General features: G+C 67.8%; 1 protein-coding gene across 1 annotated transcript in view; it reads right to left on the bottom strand.

The window, feature by feature from the left end:
- LOC123371333 (transcription factor COE1-like) overlaps nucleotides 1-14,463 on the bottom strand; it is an 88,374-nt gene that overhangs the window by 49,942 nt on the left and 23,969 nt on the right. Inside the window, exon 7 of the mRNA XM_045018809.1 lies at nucleotides 13,018-13,086. Within this exon, the coding sequence (XP_044874744.1) occupies nucleotides 13,018-13,086 (69 nt within the window). The remainder of the gene's footprint in view (nucleotides 1-13,017; nucleotides 13,087-14,463) is intronic.

Raw genomic sequence — 14,463 nt, forward strand, 5'->3', positions numbered from 1 at the left:
GCGGACCGAGCTCGTGCCAGCTCCGCTCAAGCCAGCGCACTGAAAGCAGCAGGGTGGCTGCGGCGGGGCAGGCAGTGGGATGGGCTCGCTGGCTGAGCGTGTGCCCACGGGGCCGGGCGGGATCATACTCCGGGCGGCCAGCCCCTCGCACCGCTGCGGCCACACTTCTCTGTGCAGCGCGCTGCCTCGGTCGCAGCTAGCGCGGGCGTGTCTGCTTGAGCTGGAATGACCCCTCCAGCGTCAGTGGGAACAGACCCAGGGTCTGTGTCCCGACATTCGCATCCCTCTATGGGACTGGCCCCAGCTCCCCCCCACGACCTGCACTGCCCTCGGCAGCTCGGCCCAATGGCGAATCGGCCTCGGTGTGAGAAACGTCTGTTTCTTTCTGGCTGGAGTGTGTCTGGCTTCAGCTTCCAGCCCTCGGGTCTTGTTCTGCCTCTGTCGGCTACATTACAGAGCCCGCTAGAGCAACGCCGCCGACCAGGGGATGCTCAGCAGCGCAGAAGACAGAATTTACACACGAGCTGGGCCGTGACTGTGGAACTCCCTGCCACCAGAGAGAAGAGGCCACAGCCTGTGAAGACCTAAATGGCTCATTTGTTTCTTCAATAAACTCTTCACACCCAGACACGCCCCCACACCCATTCCCCCCCAGACACTCGCCCACAGCCACACCCCCAGCCCCCCTTCCCATACCCCCGCCCAATGAACCAGAGACGCCCCCTGAACTAAGCAAGTTGTCTCACTTGCACACCGGGAGGGAGGGAGGGAGGGAGAGAGAGGTGGTGATTTTGGTTATTTCGAAGGCTAGGAGGGTTCAGACCCTGCAGTGACGGGCCAGGGAGCCAGGAAGCTCGGCAGAGGGTTATCTGTGGCACGAATGGAGGAGGTCACAAGCTACTGCTTATTGGCATTACTCAAACGGCAGTAACCCCTACAACACACGGGAGATTTCCCAGCCCAGCGGACGACGCATGCTCTGCCCCAGCAAGCGCCCAGTACAAAGTACCCCAGGACAACGCCGTCCACGGCCAGCTGCTCAGAGACGGCTTTTCAGCTCCCATAGCGCGTCACAGCGAGCGTCCCACGTGGAGACGGCAGGGCCTCTCGCCCCTCTCCGGCCCCTGCAGCGTTACTCAGCTTGGCCCGGCTCACGGACCCTCACCCGCGCCCTGGGGTCCCTGGCCTCACTCTGAGCCAGGCCCCGCTTCAGTGGTTTGAGCACTGGCCTGCTAAACCCAGGGGTGTGAGTTCAATCCTTGAGGGGGCCACTTGGGGATTTAGTTGGGGATTGGTCCTGCTTTGAGCAGGGGGTGGGACTAGATGCCTCCTGAGGTCCCTTCCAGCCGGGATATTCTAGGATTCTATGATCTCCCTGGGCCGGTGCCCACGCGAGTCACCAGCTGAGCCCTCGCACGTGGGCTGGAGCCAGCTCTCTTGTCTCTGGCTAAGGCTGTCTGCACCATCGCTACTGGCCCCAGCACCACGCCCCCGGGGCAGCAGTGATGGAGCAGCCACCGGCCACAGGCCGGCCGTGCTCTCCTCTGCTCTGCCCTGCCGGACAGCCCAGGAATGGGCGCCGTGTCCCGGGTGCAGGCACCACCCGTCACACCAAGCGTCTATCACCTGCCAGCTCTGTGGGTGAGACCCCTGCACAAGCTGCCACTGCAGCTGCCATATCCCGCCGCAGACTCTGACCTAACCGCGTCTCCAGCTGCCTCCCCAGAGCACGCGCCCCATCCACTCCATCTAATGGGCCATCCGTCAGTGTCACTCCAGCCTCCTGTTTCCCGGCCCGGCTCCCCTCCCTTCGAGGGCTCCTCTCTGCAGGAGTGAGATGCCATGGCCACGGAAGGCGGGTTACGTTTGCACAGGCTGGGAAAAGCCAGTCTGACTCCTGGCCCTCTCAGCACAATGCTCCCTGCAGGAACAAGAGCCCCCAGCCGGCCCCTCACTGGTGCCTTCGGCTGAAAGGTGCCCTGGCACCTCGCTCTCTGTTACAGGGACGGGCAGACACTCCCCAGAGGGGCCGGATCCGCGAAGTGCTCTGAACGCACAGGGCCCTGCCTGCCACAGCCCGTTCCCTCCCCTCTCCGGGAGCCCCCCCCCGGCACTGAGCCCTCCGGCCACGCCGGCCCGAGGAGGCAGCCTGGCCCGGCTCCGTGGCCAGCGCAGGGGAGCTCTTTCGGCTTTAGCTACGTGCTACAAACCTGCGCTGACCTGGGGCTCAGCCCCACGCCCTGTTACCCCGGGTGCCTCCACGGAGCTCCCCTGGATTCACACCAGGGCAACAGCGAGCAGGGCTGGAGCGGATCAGGTAGAGGGACAGACAGATGGTATAGGGACAGCCAGCCAGCCCGAGTGCCCCCCCCAGGCCGACCCACAGCCTCCCTGTCCAACCCCCCCCCAGGGGGAGGGGAGGATGAAAGGCCGGGCACACAATGGGCGTGTGGACTGGCTGTAATGGGTTTGATTCTTCTCCTTCTAATCTCGTCTGCTGCCCTGTCAGTCCCTTTTCTCTCCTCCCAGCTGCGGGCTCCCTGGCTGCCGGCTGAGTGACAGGCGGTGTCCCCGCTGCTCCAGCCTCAACAGGACACATCAGATGCTATCGAGGCAGACAAAACCCGGAGAAATGTCACCGCGCTATCGGCGCTCCCCCATCGCCGCCAGCCCACCCTCCAGCCCTCGCAGGGAGAAAGGAGGCAGACAGGTGATTGTTATTGCACACAGACACACACACACGCACTAACACGCAGGCACACAATGACCCAGCCACACAACCTGGGAATTGGTCTGCAATCAACAGGATGGAAATCAAAGACCAGTGCGAAGTGCTTCATGCGGGGAGGGGAAAGCAGGCGCCCAGCTCCCAAACGGGGCCCAGGCGGCCGCATCGCTGGAGAGGGGCAGGGGGCTCTAGTGGGTCACAGACGGAGCACGAGGCAGTTCCCAAGGCGGCGACTCTGTTCTGGGGTGTATAACAGGAGCCCAGGGGTCGTGGGCCCGCTCTGCTCGGCGCTGCGGAGGCCCCAGCTGGAGGCCACCGGCCAGGCCTGAGTGCCACGCTCAGCAAAGATGGGGATAAAGTGGAGAGAGGCCAGAGGAGGGCAATGAATCGGCGAAGGGTTTCACAAAGCTGCTCTCTGCCTGCCGGAGCTGGGCCTGGGCGTGGGCCGGATCGCTCGCTAACTGCCCGGTTCAGTCCATTCGCTCAGGACAGGAGACGGGGCTAGATGGACCTTTGGCCTGACCCAGTCTGGCCGTTCCGAGGTTAAAAAAACTAGACGTTTGGTCTTGAGAAAAGACCGCGGGGGCCTGATCCCAGTCCCAGGTATATTAAAGGGGACGGGGATCAGTTGTTCTCCATGTCCATTGCAGGCTGGACAGGAAGCAATGGGCTTAATCTGCTGCCAGGGAGATTTAGGTCAGATCCTGGGAAAAACTCGCTAAGCTCTGGCCCAGGCGTGTGTCTAAGGGCGGCGGAGGAATCCCAGCATGGGAGGTTTGTAAGAACAGCTGGACAGACACCTGGCGGGTGCACTCGGTCCTGCATCTCTCAGGGTCCCACATGTCTGTGATTCCAGGTGTGTGCTCACCCCCCCCCCCCCCCCGCTAACATCACACACCCAGACACACCCGTATACACCGACTCCTGCAGCCAGCCAGTGACACAGCCACACGAGACACCCCACCCCGACAACGCCCCCCGCTGACAGGCCACAGCCCTCACCGTGGCCACCCGCAGAGAAGCAGCGGCTCTTGCTCCGGCACCTTCCCTGGCTGCAGCCCCCAGGTCGCAGTGAGCCCAGCGGGTGCCCCCTGTGCTGCCTGCGATGGACCAGCGTGGGGAAAGCTAGTGGGAACAGTGCCGGGGCGTGTGCGTGTGTGTGTGCGAGTGTGCGTGCACACGCGCAGGCCCAGACGCAGGGTCACCTCTCACCCCGTGCCCACCCCTTGGCCCTTCCGTTTCCTGCGCAGGGTGGCCGCAGCACATGCAGGGCTGGGGCGACTGCTGCACTCGAGCCGACTCCGTCCCCGGCCCGCCGGGGTGCCCACCGAGCGCCTGTACCAGAGGGGGCAGCAGGGGATTTCTGCACCCGCTGGCCATGGCGCACCATCCCCGGCACACGGCGGGAGGGGAGGGGGTTACCAGACTACATGGGCACTGCCCTGTCCTGAATGGCCAGGAAGGTGGAATCCCGCTGTAGATGGGCCAATGGTTTGTTCTGATTGGCCAGGGAGGGGGGGACCTGCTGGAGCTGGGCCAATGGTCCATCCTGTTTGGCCAGGGAGGGCGGATCCCTCTGGAGCTGGGCCAATGGCCTGTCCCAATTGGCCAGGAAGGGGGGAATCCCACAGGAGCTGGGCCAATGGCCCATCCTGATTGGCCAGGAAGAGGAGATCCCACAGGAGCTGGGCCAATGGCCTGTCCTGATTGGCCAGCGTGGGGGGATCCCGCTGGAGCTGGGCTGATGTCCGGCCCAGCCTGGCACTGCCGCGTTCCTGAAGTGCTGGGGATGGGAAGCCAAGGAGGGTTCCCCCTGGATTCCCCTGTTCTGACTTAAAGGGCAGAAAAGGCCCCGACGCCCCCACTGGCGGGGACTGGGGCTCCCCAGAGAAGGAGCTCAGTGTCTGACCCAGCGACCCCTGACCTCAGCTGGCCGTTCCGGGTCCCTACATCCCGCCCGTCCCCCCAGGGGAAGGCTGCCCCCCGCTGCCCCACAGGAGGGGTGCGGGCTCTCCCGGGAGCAGGACGCTCACAGCCCAGCCCAAGCAGCATTTGGGGTGCACGGGCATCGGTGGGGGGTGCACTCTCCCCTTCACCTGGCCGCCACGGTCCCAGCTGCATGGATCGGCCCTGGTGCCAAGGGACAGGGAGCGGTGATTTGCATGTACAATTAGCTAATGAGCTCCCTTCCCTTCGTCGGCACATCTGGCTCCCCGCATCACACCTCATTTCTCAAACTGACAGCTGGGCTCCTATCGCTCTCCCACAATGCACCCTGGCACCCACAAAATTAATTGTCAGCCTTCCCTTTTCTGCTCGGCACATCCTCCCCCCACCCCGGCTCCCCCCTCACCTTGAGCGCTTCCCTGCGGGGAGCCAGAGGTAGCGTGGCCCTGGCCCCTGGGGGGGAGCACCAGGGGTCCCCTGGCACGTTCCTTCCAGAGCTGGAGTGTTAACCCTGGTGTCCAGCCCATCGCAGCCTGCGGCCCTCAGACTGTCTCGGCTGGACTCAGGATTCCTCCTCGCTGCCTCTCCTACACTGCCGAGTGGCACTGCGGGCAGCGGCTGACACCACCCCAGAGGTGGCCGCATTGCAGAGGCCGGTGAAGATGCCTGTGTATAACTCCTGCTCAGGTCAGTTCACTGGGTCCTGCAGGGTGACAAGTGCGGTGCTCATAGAACAGGATTGTTTTAGGGAACTACAGGCTACGGGCCAGTGGGACCAGCTCTCCCCCAGCTGGTCCCATCCCAGGAGAGTCCCTGGTCAGGGACACTGGGATACTTTTTATAGTGGGGCTGCTGAAAGCCAGCGAAACTGGCCCCAAACTTTTTATCCCAGACAGGGGTAAGGGGGCCGGGGTTGGGGCCACGGCTGGGACCCTGGGCGCGGGGCCGGGAGCAGAACCTTGGGCATGGGGCCGGCAGCTAGGACCCCGGGCGCGGGGCCAGGAGCAGAGCCCCCAGCGCATGCCAGAGGTGCTGCAGCTCCTCCCACACCCCTAGCTCCTGCGCCCTATGTCCCGGGTCCCAGCACACATTCCCTGGCTACCGCAGAGCTGCGGAACCGGAGAGTCAGGGTGCTGCAAAGACACCCCAGACTCCGGCGGGGGGTGGGCCCCTCTACCCGTCCCAAAGCGCGTCCCTAGCTTGCAGGGATGGAACTGCCCCCCCCCCCCCGCAGCGGGAGTCGAAACACACGGCTGTTACCTGCAGGGGTCTCCGCCTCCTCGCCCCCCGCGCGGCACCTGGGGAAGTGGGGATGCAATGGTGACCTGGTCTGGGGCTGCTGTGGAGGTCGAACCCAGGAGCTCTGGGAGCGAATGAACAAGGGACTGGGGCGTTAGCCAGCAGGGGGGTCAGAGACCTCTTACAGACTGGGAACGGTCCCTCAGAGGTCAGTTCCCCATATGGACCATCACCTGTAACGACTGGGTGAGCGGCTTGTGGGGATCTACAGACATGAGGCTTTCCCAGCTGAGCGCCAGGACCTCTCTGCACGCTCCGCCACTAGACGGGGCAGAGCCCCCACCCTGCTAGCCTGGGCGGCCGGGTAGACTGGTCCATCCAGTCTCCTGCCTCCACCAGAGGCCAGTGACCAACGAGTCAGCGGAAGAAACGCCACCGGTGACAATTACAGAACCACCTGCTCACAGACCATAAGAGTGGCCTGACTGGGTCCACCCATGGTCCTTCTGGCCCAGTGTCCTGTCTGCCGACAGTGGCCAATGCCAGGTGCCCCAGAGGGAATGAACAGAGCAGGGAATCATCCAGTGATCCAGCCCCTGGCGCCCGTTCCCAGCTCCTGGCAAACAGGCTCGGGACACGCAGAACCCGGGGCTGCCTCCCCGACCATCTCGGCTAAATCCCTGATGGAGCTCGTGCCTCCGCGCTCTCTCCTGGCAGAGCGCTGCCAGCTCGGGCTCACCGGGGAGACGAGCACTTCCCTGCGGCTAGTTTAGAGTTACGGATTTTCGGCTCCATTGACGGCGCTCGTATTGAGAGCGCTCCCGGCTCACCGCTCGTTCTGCGCGCCAGGAGTGCGTCAGTGTCTTTACAGAACAGTAGCACCAGGCAGCACCGCACTCGCAGGGAGACCGTCCCTGCCCCGAGCAGTGTCCCATCGGCATCGACAGGACAGAGAAACAGTGGGAGGGGTGTCAGCCGGCAGAGCCAGGAACCGACCCCAGCGCTTCCAGACACCAGCCTGCAGCCCTGCCCATTGGGCCGTGCCGCCTATCGCGTCCCCTCCAAGTCTTCTCCTCCCTGATCTGCCCAGGAAAAGCTGCTACTGCCTGAAAAGAAAGCGCCCACGCCAGGCTCTGGGAGAACGCTGCAGATACAAGCCTTGAAGAAACCGCCGCGCAGGAAAAACGCAAAGCAAGGTGTCTTTTACTCAAGGAAGAACCCAGCCCATCGCTTTGGCTTTTTCCTGCCCTTTGATTGGTTATCCTTAAAATTCCCTTCACAAAGTTTTTGTCTGGGTGGAATTGCCTAGGAACACTCCAGAGCGCATCACTCCTGGCTAGACGCTCGCGGAAGAGCGACGCAGCTCGGGACGTCAGCAGGGACAATCGCTTTCCACGGCTCGCTTCGGAGCCAGGCACATCGTGTCTTGCAGGATACACAGGCACTGAGCCTGGGCTCCTGCCCCAGTCACTGCACACCCACACCACACCAGCTGAACGAGCCGGGCGTGTATGCACAACACAACACAACACAACCTCCTTTAGCACAACCCAGCGTCACCAGCTGGGCGACTGGTCACTGCATGGACCCTAACTCCGGAAATCCAAACCTGTTTTCACCCAGACAGTCACGGACAGTCAATTGGCTCCTTGGGGAGCCAATTTTTAACTTTTGCCCTTTGGCTGTAAAGGCGGCGCGTGGCCGGGGGGAGGGTGCAGGAGTTTTCTGACAAGGGGGAAAGTGTCCGTGTGTTTTGGGTTTGTTTGTTGTGGGATTTTTTGGTCATTTTATTCTTACTCAAAAACAGCTAAACTTGTACCCAAATTTTCCTGAAATATTCACCCACAGGCAGAATCCAAACATGGGACATTTCAGCCTGGAAGTTCAACTCTTCAGAAAGTTACGTGGGACTGAAACCAGGCGGGTCTGAGGGACCTTCAGTAATTTCCTGGGCGAGCTCCGGGGGGGTGTTGTCTCCTCTGGGAGGGTCCGTATTCGAGTCTCTTTGATCACATTAAGGCATTTGACAGGGGTCACCTGGGATTATACAAAAGAAACTAAATATTCCAAGGACCCCCCTTCAGTGCAGCCGGGGGTTCAGGCCCAGGGACGTCAGAGTCACAGTTCTGGGGGTCTCAGGGAATCGGAGCCGGCTACAAAGCCGTTCGCCCCGCTGCTGTGGGAAGGGTTGGCGGGGTCATCGCCTGCTCACAGGTGGGGAGGCAGCTCACGTGCAATGAGGCCAGGGAGCCTCAGCCAAGTTCCTAGTGGTCAAATCTCTGCTTTGCAAACCTGCCACCACAACTGGCCCCTTGGCAGAAAACCCCGGCCTGGCCCGTGCATCTCAAACGCCTGTGTGTTCACGGCACGTTCCATGAGTGGGTCCTGGTGCATGGCACGTCTGCACCTCGGTGGGGGTGCTTTGGGCACATTGCATGGGCATGGCATGGTTGTGTGTGGGCACGTCGTCTTCATGGCATGGACGCGCATGTGTCTGCGCAGCTGAGTGGTGAGTATGCATGTGCATGGCAGAGCTGCACAGGGACAGGTTGTGCCCATGGCATGTTCATGTGTGCATGTATGATCTGCACAGGCTGCATGTGCAAATGGCCTGTGCCAGGCAGCTCTTCATCTGTGTGGGCCTGGTGTGCTTGTGTGCCAGCCGGGGGGTGTGCATGGCGTGTTTGTGTGACGTTTGTATGGGCACAGCCTGGCTATGACTGGATGGGGTAGGGGCACGGGGGTGTCTGTGTGTCGTGTGGGTGCCGTGTCTGTGTCAGTGCGTGTCTTAGCCTCGCACGGCGTGTGCCCGGCGTGTGTCGCACGCTCGGTGCGGCTGTCGCGTCCCGGTGCAGCGGGAGCGGCGCTGACACGCATTCCCCGGTTGGCGAAGTGAAGCAGCTCCATGTTGTTTGTATTATTTATTTGTTTTATTTGCAGTGAAAGTGCTGCGCTGACGGCAAATGTCACTTCCACCATCTGCCGCGTCTGGCTGCCTGGCTGCCGCGCAGCAGCGAGCAGGAGGGAGGGAGCCAGGAGGGGAACACGCAGCTTGTGTCCCTGCGGAAGGGGCTCCAAGCAGGCGACGAGACTGAGGCCTCATCAGCCAACCCCCGCCGGGGAAACCCCCCTTGGGAGAGAGACACAACACGGGCAGGGACAGCGCCCCAAAACCTCAGCTCCGGGAACTGAGTCAGCGCAGGGTCCGAGGGGCCCCGCCCCGCCCCGGCCCCTCCTCCGACGCGGGGTCCGAGGGGCCTCGCCCCGGCCCCTCCTCCAACGCGGGGTCCGAGGGGCCTCGCCCTGCCCCCGTGCCTCCTCCGACGTGGGGTCCGAGGGGCCTCGCCCCGCCCCGGCCCCTCCTCCGACGCGGGGTCCGAGGGGCCTCGCCCCGGCCCCTCCTCCAACGCGGGGTCCGAGGGGCCTCGCCCCGCCCCCGTGCCTCCTCTGACGCGGGGTCCGAGGGGCCTCGCCCCGCCCGGCCCCTCCTCCGACGCGGGGTCCGAGGGGCCTCGCCCCGCCCCGGCCCCTCCTCCGACGCGGGGTCCGAGGGGGCTCGCCCCGCCCCGGCCCCTCCTCTGACGCGGGGTCCGAGGGGCCCCGCCCCGCCCCGGCCCCTCCTCCGACGCGGGGTCCGAGGGGCCTCGCCCCGCCCCGGCCCCTCCTCCGACGCGGGGTCCGAGGGGCCTCGCCCCGCCCCGGCCCCTCCTCCGACGCGGGGTCTGAGGGGCCCCGCCCCGGCCCCTCCTCCGACGCGGGGTCCGAGGGGGCCCCCCTGCCCCGGCCCCTCCTCCGACGCGGGGTCCGAGGGGCCTCCTCGACCAGGAGCCAATCTAGTGCATGAACTGAGCACTCCCCTGGCCACCTCTGATTCGTGGGGTCCCCAGCGCCCCTCGACAGGCTCCTGCCAGCACAGTCCCTAGCCCGGGGACCCCTCGACCGGCCAGCTGCCCCCCGCGGGCGCTGACGCAGGCAGGAGCCATCGGCTTGTGTGGGGGCAGCGAGAGGCCGGGGCGGTTTGCACAGCACGGCCCAATTTCTACCGGCAGCGGCTGGGACGAGCCCACGAATTCGGCCCATTAGCCAGCGTGGAGGCAGCTGGTGCTCGCAGTGTGAGGCGGGGACAGAGGCTCCCTTGTTTGCCTGATCCATGGACCAGCGTCAGGCCCCGAGCCGGGGCTTGCGCAGCCCCAGCCCTGCTGGGACCCATACACAGAACCCGGCCGGAGCCTCGAAACCAGGGCTGGGGCTGGCACCGCAGAGCTCGGCCCACCAACGAAAGGGGCGTTCGCTCCCCGGGTCCCCGAGGTTCCCCCTGATTCCATCCCACAGGCAGGGAGCAGAGGGGGACAGATGGCGAGTGCTCCCCCACTGCCCCTCAATCCGTCCTGCTGACCCAGCCCTGCCCTGCACCCCCCAGCTCTGCCGGTGCCCCTCAGCCCCGACCCGCAGCCCCCTGCCCTGCACCCCCCAGCGCAGCCACCGGCCGAGAACAGCGTCTGGTCACTGGCGCCCTGCTCAATTTTCAAACCACCGCTGCGGAAGCGGAAGGCTCCCCGGGCCTGGTTTGTGTGCCTGAGCCATCCGGGGTCTGAACGCAGGCACGGGCTCTGTGACCCAGGCCTCTCCCCCCGTGTCACCACCGCGCCCCGCCCTGCCCCATGGGCGCGCAGGCATCTGGGTGTCGCCTGGATGGGCCGGTTTGTTCAGAGGGAAATGGCCGTTTGCAGCATCACTGCGGCGTGACTCTGTGCCTGCAGCCGCCCACGCAGGAAACCGGAGCTGGCTGGGGACGGCTCTTCTCCAGGGGACACGCTGGGGACGAGACACGGTGCACGGCGGAGTGGGGACACCGGGAAGGGGGAGCACAGATCTGGCTCATGCTCCCAGGCCAGCTCTCCCCTGCTCTCTGCACTGGCTGTCAGGGAATGTCCTCCCCATGTCACACACGCTGGAGCCCTGTCCCCAGCACATAGCAATACCAGTGACACAAAGCCATGGGCCCCTAGGACTCAGCCCCCGAGCTGGCACGATGCCCATGCTGGAGGCACTGAACAGCAACAGCAGGGACAGAACTCAGCTTCTCCTGCCACTGCAGCTAATGGAGAATCACCACTGTTGGCAGTATAGGGCCTATGACACAGAGCAGAACAGTTCTGATTCCATCCAACAGAGCGCAGTCACACACACAGTCTGGCTAATCCAGTTCAGTATCCTCCCTGATAGCAGCCAGCATCGGACACCCCAAGAAATCCCACAATGGCCAATTACGGAATAACCCGCCCCAGGGGGGTTTCATCCCAGGCCCGGAGGTGGGAGGGTGGCTCATACCCAGCAGCGGGAGTTACATCTCCTTCCCTTGCCCCCCCGCCCCGCATGTAACTGGGACGGGACCCCAGGACAGTCGGGGGCAGGGGGGTCCCACGGCCTGGCGCAGGGGACGGGGCGCGGGGACGGCACCCCAGGACGGTCGGGGGGAGGGGGGGTCCCACGGCCCGGCGCAGGGGACGGGACCCCAGGACGGTCGGGGGCAGGGGGGTCCCACGGCCCGGCGCAGGGGACGGGGCGCGGGGACGGTCGGGGGGAGGGGGGGTCCCACGGCCCGGCGCAGGGGACGGGACCCCAGGACGGTCGGGGGCAGGGGGGTCCCACGGCCTGGTGCAGGGCACGGGGCGCGGAGACGGTTGGGGGGGGGTCCCACGGCCTGGCGCAGGGGACAGGACCCCAGGACGGTCGGGGGGAGGGGGGGTCCCACGGCCGGGCACAGGGGACGGGACCCCAGGACGGTCGGGGGCAGGGGGGTCCCACGGGCAGGCGCAGGGGACGGGGCGCGGGGACGGGACCCCAGGACGGTCGGGGGGAGGGGGGGTCCCACGGCCCGGCGCAGGGGACGGGGCGTGCGTACGGGAACCAAGGACGGTCGGGGGGAGGGGGGTCCCACGGCCCGGCGCAGGGGACGGGGCGTGGGGACGGGACCCCAGGACGGTAGGGGGGAGGGGGGGTCCCACGGCCCGGCGCAGGGGACGGGGCGTGGGGACGGGACCCCAGGACGGTCGGGGGCAGGGGGGTCCCACGGCCTGGCGCAGGGGACGGGGCGCGGGGACGGGACCCCAGGACGGTCGGGGGGAGGGGGGGTCCCACGGCCCGGCGCAGGGGACGGGGCGTGGGGACGGGACCCCAGGACGGTCGGGGGGAGGGGGGGTCCCACAGCCCGGCGCAGGGGAGGGGGCGCGGGGACGGTCGGGGGGAGGGGGGTCCCACGGCCCGGCGCAGGGGACGGGGCGCGGGGACGGTCGGGGGGGGTCCCACGGCCCGGCGCAGGGGATGGGGCGCGGGGACGGTCGGGGGGAGGGGGGGTCCCACGGCCCGGCGCAGGGGACGGGACCCCAGGACGGTCGGGGGCAGGGGGGTCCCACGGCCCGGCACAGGGGACGGGGCGTGGGGACGGGACCCCAGGACGGTCGGGGGCAGGGGGGTCCCACGGCCCGGCGCAGGGGACGGGACCCCGGGACGGTCGGGGGGAGGGGGGGTCCCACGGCCCGGCGCAGGGGACGGGGCGCGGGGACGGTCGGGGGGAGGGGGGGTCCCACGGCCAGGCGCAGGGGACGGGGCCCCCGGACTGTCGGGGGGAGGGGGGTCCCACGGCCTGGCGCAGGGGATGGGGCGCGGGGACGGTCGGGGGGAGGGGGGTCCCACGGCCCGGCGCAGGGGATGGGACCCCAGGACGGTCGGGGGGAGGGGGGGACCCACGGCCCGGCGCAGGGGACGGGACCCCAGGACGGTCGGGGGGAGGGGGGGTCCCACGGCCCGGCGCAGGGGACGGGACCCCAGGACAGTCGGGGGCAGGGGGGTCCCACGGCCCGGCGCAGGGGACGGGACCCCAGGACGGTCGGGGGGAGGGGGGTCCCACGGCCCGGCGCAGGGGACGGGGCGCGGGGACGGTCGGGGGGAGGGGGGTCCCACGGCCCGGCGCAGGGGACGGGACCCCAGGACGGTCGGGGGGAGGGGGGCCCACGGCCCGGCGCAGGGGACGGGACCCCAGGACGGTCGGGGGCAGGGGGGTCCCACGGCCCGGCGCAGGGGACGGCGCGGGGGCCGCTCACCTGTCGATGATGACGGGGTCGGAGGGCGTCTCGTTGCGGTTCCCGCAGCTCTTCTTGTCACAGCAGCGGCTGGGCCGGGCGAGGGGGAGAGAAGTCGGGGTGAGTGGGGGAGGAGAACCCAGCACCCCCGGCCTGGCGCCCCACCCCCACCCCCAGGGACGGCTGATGGGGGCAGGGGGACAGGACAGCCCAGGCTAGCAGCCCCCCCTCCCCTTTCCCGTCCCACCTCCGGCCCCCTCCCCCACGCTCCTCCCCGCTTCTCCATCCCCCCCCCCCCGACACCCCCCCGAATCCGCCCCGACCAGCCCTGCCCCCAGAGCCGGGCCCAGAGCGCACAGGCTCCACGACCCCTGTGGGAAGAGCCGGGGGCGCCCTGGGGGCGGCTGCCGTGGGCCCCGCACAGCTCTGGGGGGGCTCTGGGGGGGCTCTGGGGGGGCTCCGGGGCTGCGGGGAGCCTGGGGGCCAAGCCCCAATCGAGAGGCTCGTCTGCTGGGGGCGCTCGGCCCCCCGGCTCCCCCTGCGCCCCTCTGGCTGCCACCCGAGCCCTGGGTACGGGGGGGGGGGCTGGGGCTCGCTCGCTGCCAGCCAGGTGGGTTCGAGGCGCTGGCCCTGCAGGGGGAGGCTCTGCCCCCCACCCCCCTGGCCCCACTCAGCGCTGGCTGAGGCCGGGCTCCAGGCCCCAGCCAGGGCCGGGCGGGCGACGAGCGGGAGCCGGGCCCCGGGGCAGGCAGGGGAGCCCCCGGGCGACGCAGTGACACAAACAAAGCCGCGGCTGGGTCCGCAGCCCCCCGGGACCCCCAGTCCCTGAGCCCCCAGATCATTAGTGAGGCTCCCGGAGCTCAATCAGCGGGAAACCGGCGCTGACACAGCCGCTAATTCCCACAGACCCCGAGCACCAGGCTCACGAACAAGGCAGCTTAATGGGGCCCCAGGGACCCCGGCGGAGACGCAGCTGGAGGGAGACGCTCCCGGCCCCCTGGCTCGCCCCCCCCCGCCCCCTCGGACGGTGCCCTGGCTTCCCGCCCAGCCCGGCTGCAGGGCCCGAGGGAACGGAGCCAGGAGGGCGGCTGACGCCGGGCGCGGCGCGAGAGCCCAGGCAGAATCGGCCCCCGCCGGCCGCGAGCTGCGCCCGCGCGAGGGGCCGGACGGGGACGTGCCCCGAGGGCTCTCGCTGCCCCGCCGGCCGCGTGCTGCGCCCGCGCGAGGGGCCAGACGGGAGCCGGGCGGGGACGTGCCCCGAGGGCTCTCGCTGCCCCGCCGGCCGCGTGCTGTGCCCGCGCGAGGGGCCGGGCGGGAGCCGGGCGGGGACGTGCCCCGAGGGCTCTCGCTGCCCCGCCGGCCGCGTGCTGTGCCCGCGCGAGGGGCCGGACGGGAGCCGGGCGGGGACGTGCCCCGAGGGCTCTCGCTGCCCCGCTGGCCGCGTGCTGTGCCCGCCCGAGGGGCCGG

This window comes from Mauremys mutica, chromosome 5 (genome assembly GCF_020497125.1).
Source record: "Mauremys mutica isolate MM-2020 ecotype Southern chromosome 5, ASM2049712v1, whole genome shotgun sequence".
Taxonomy (NCBI): Eukaryota; Metazoa; Chordata; order Testudines; family Geoemydidae; genus Mauremys; species Mauremys mutica.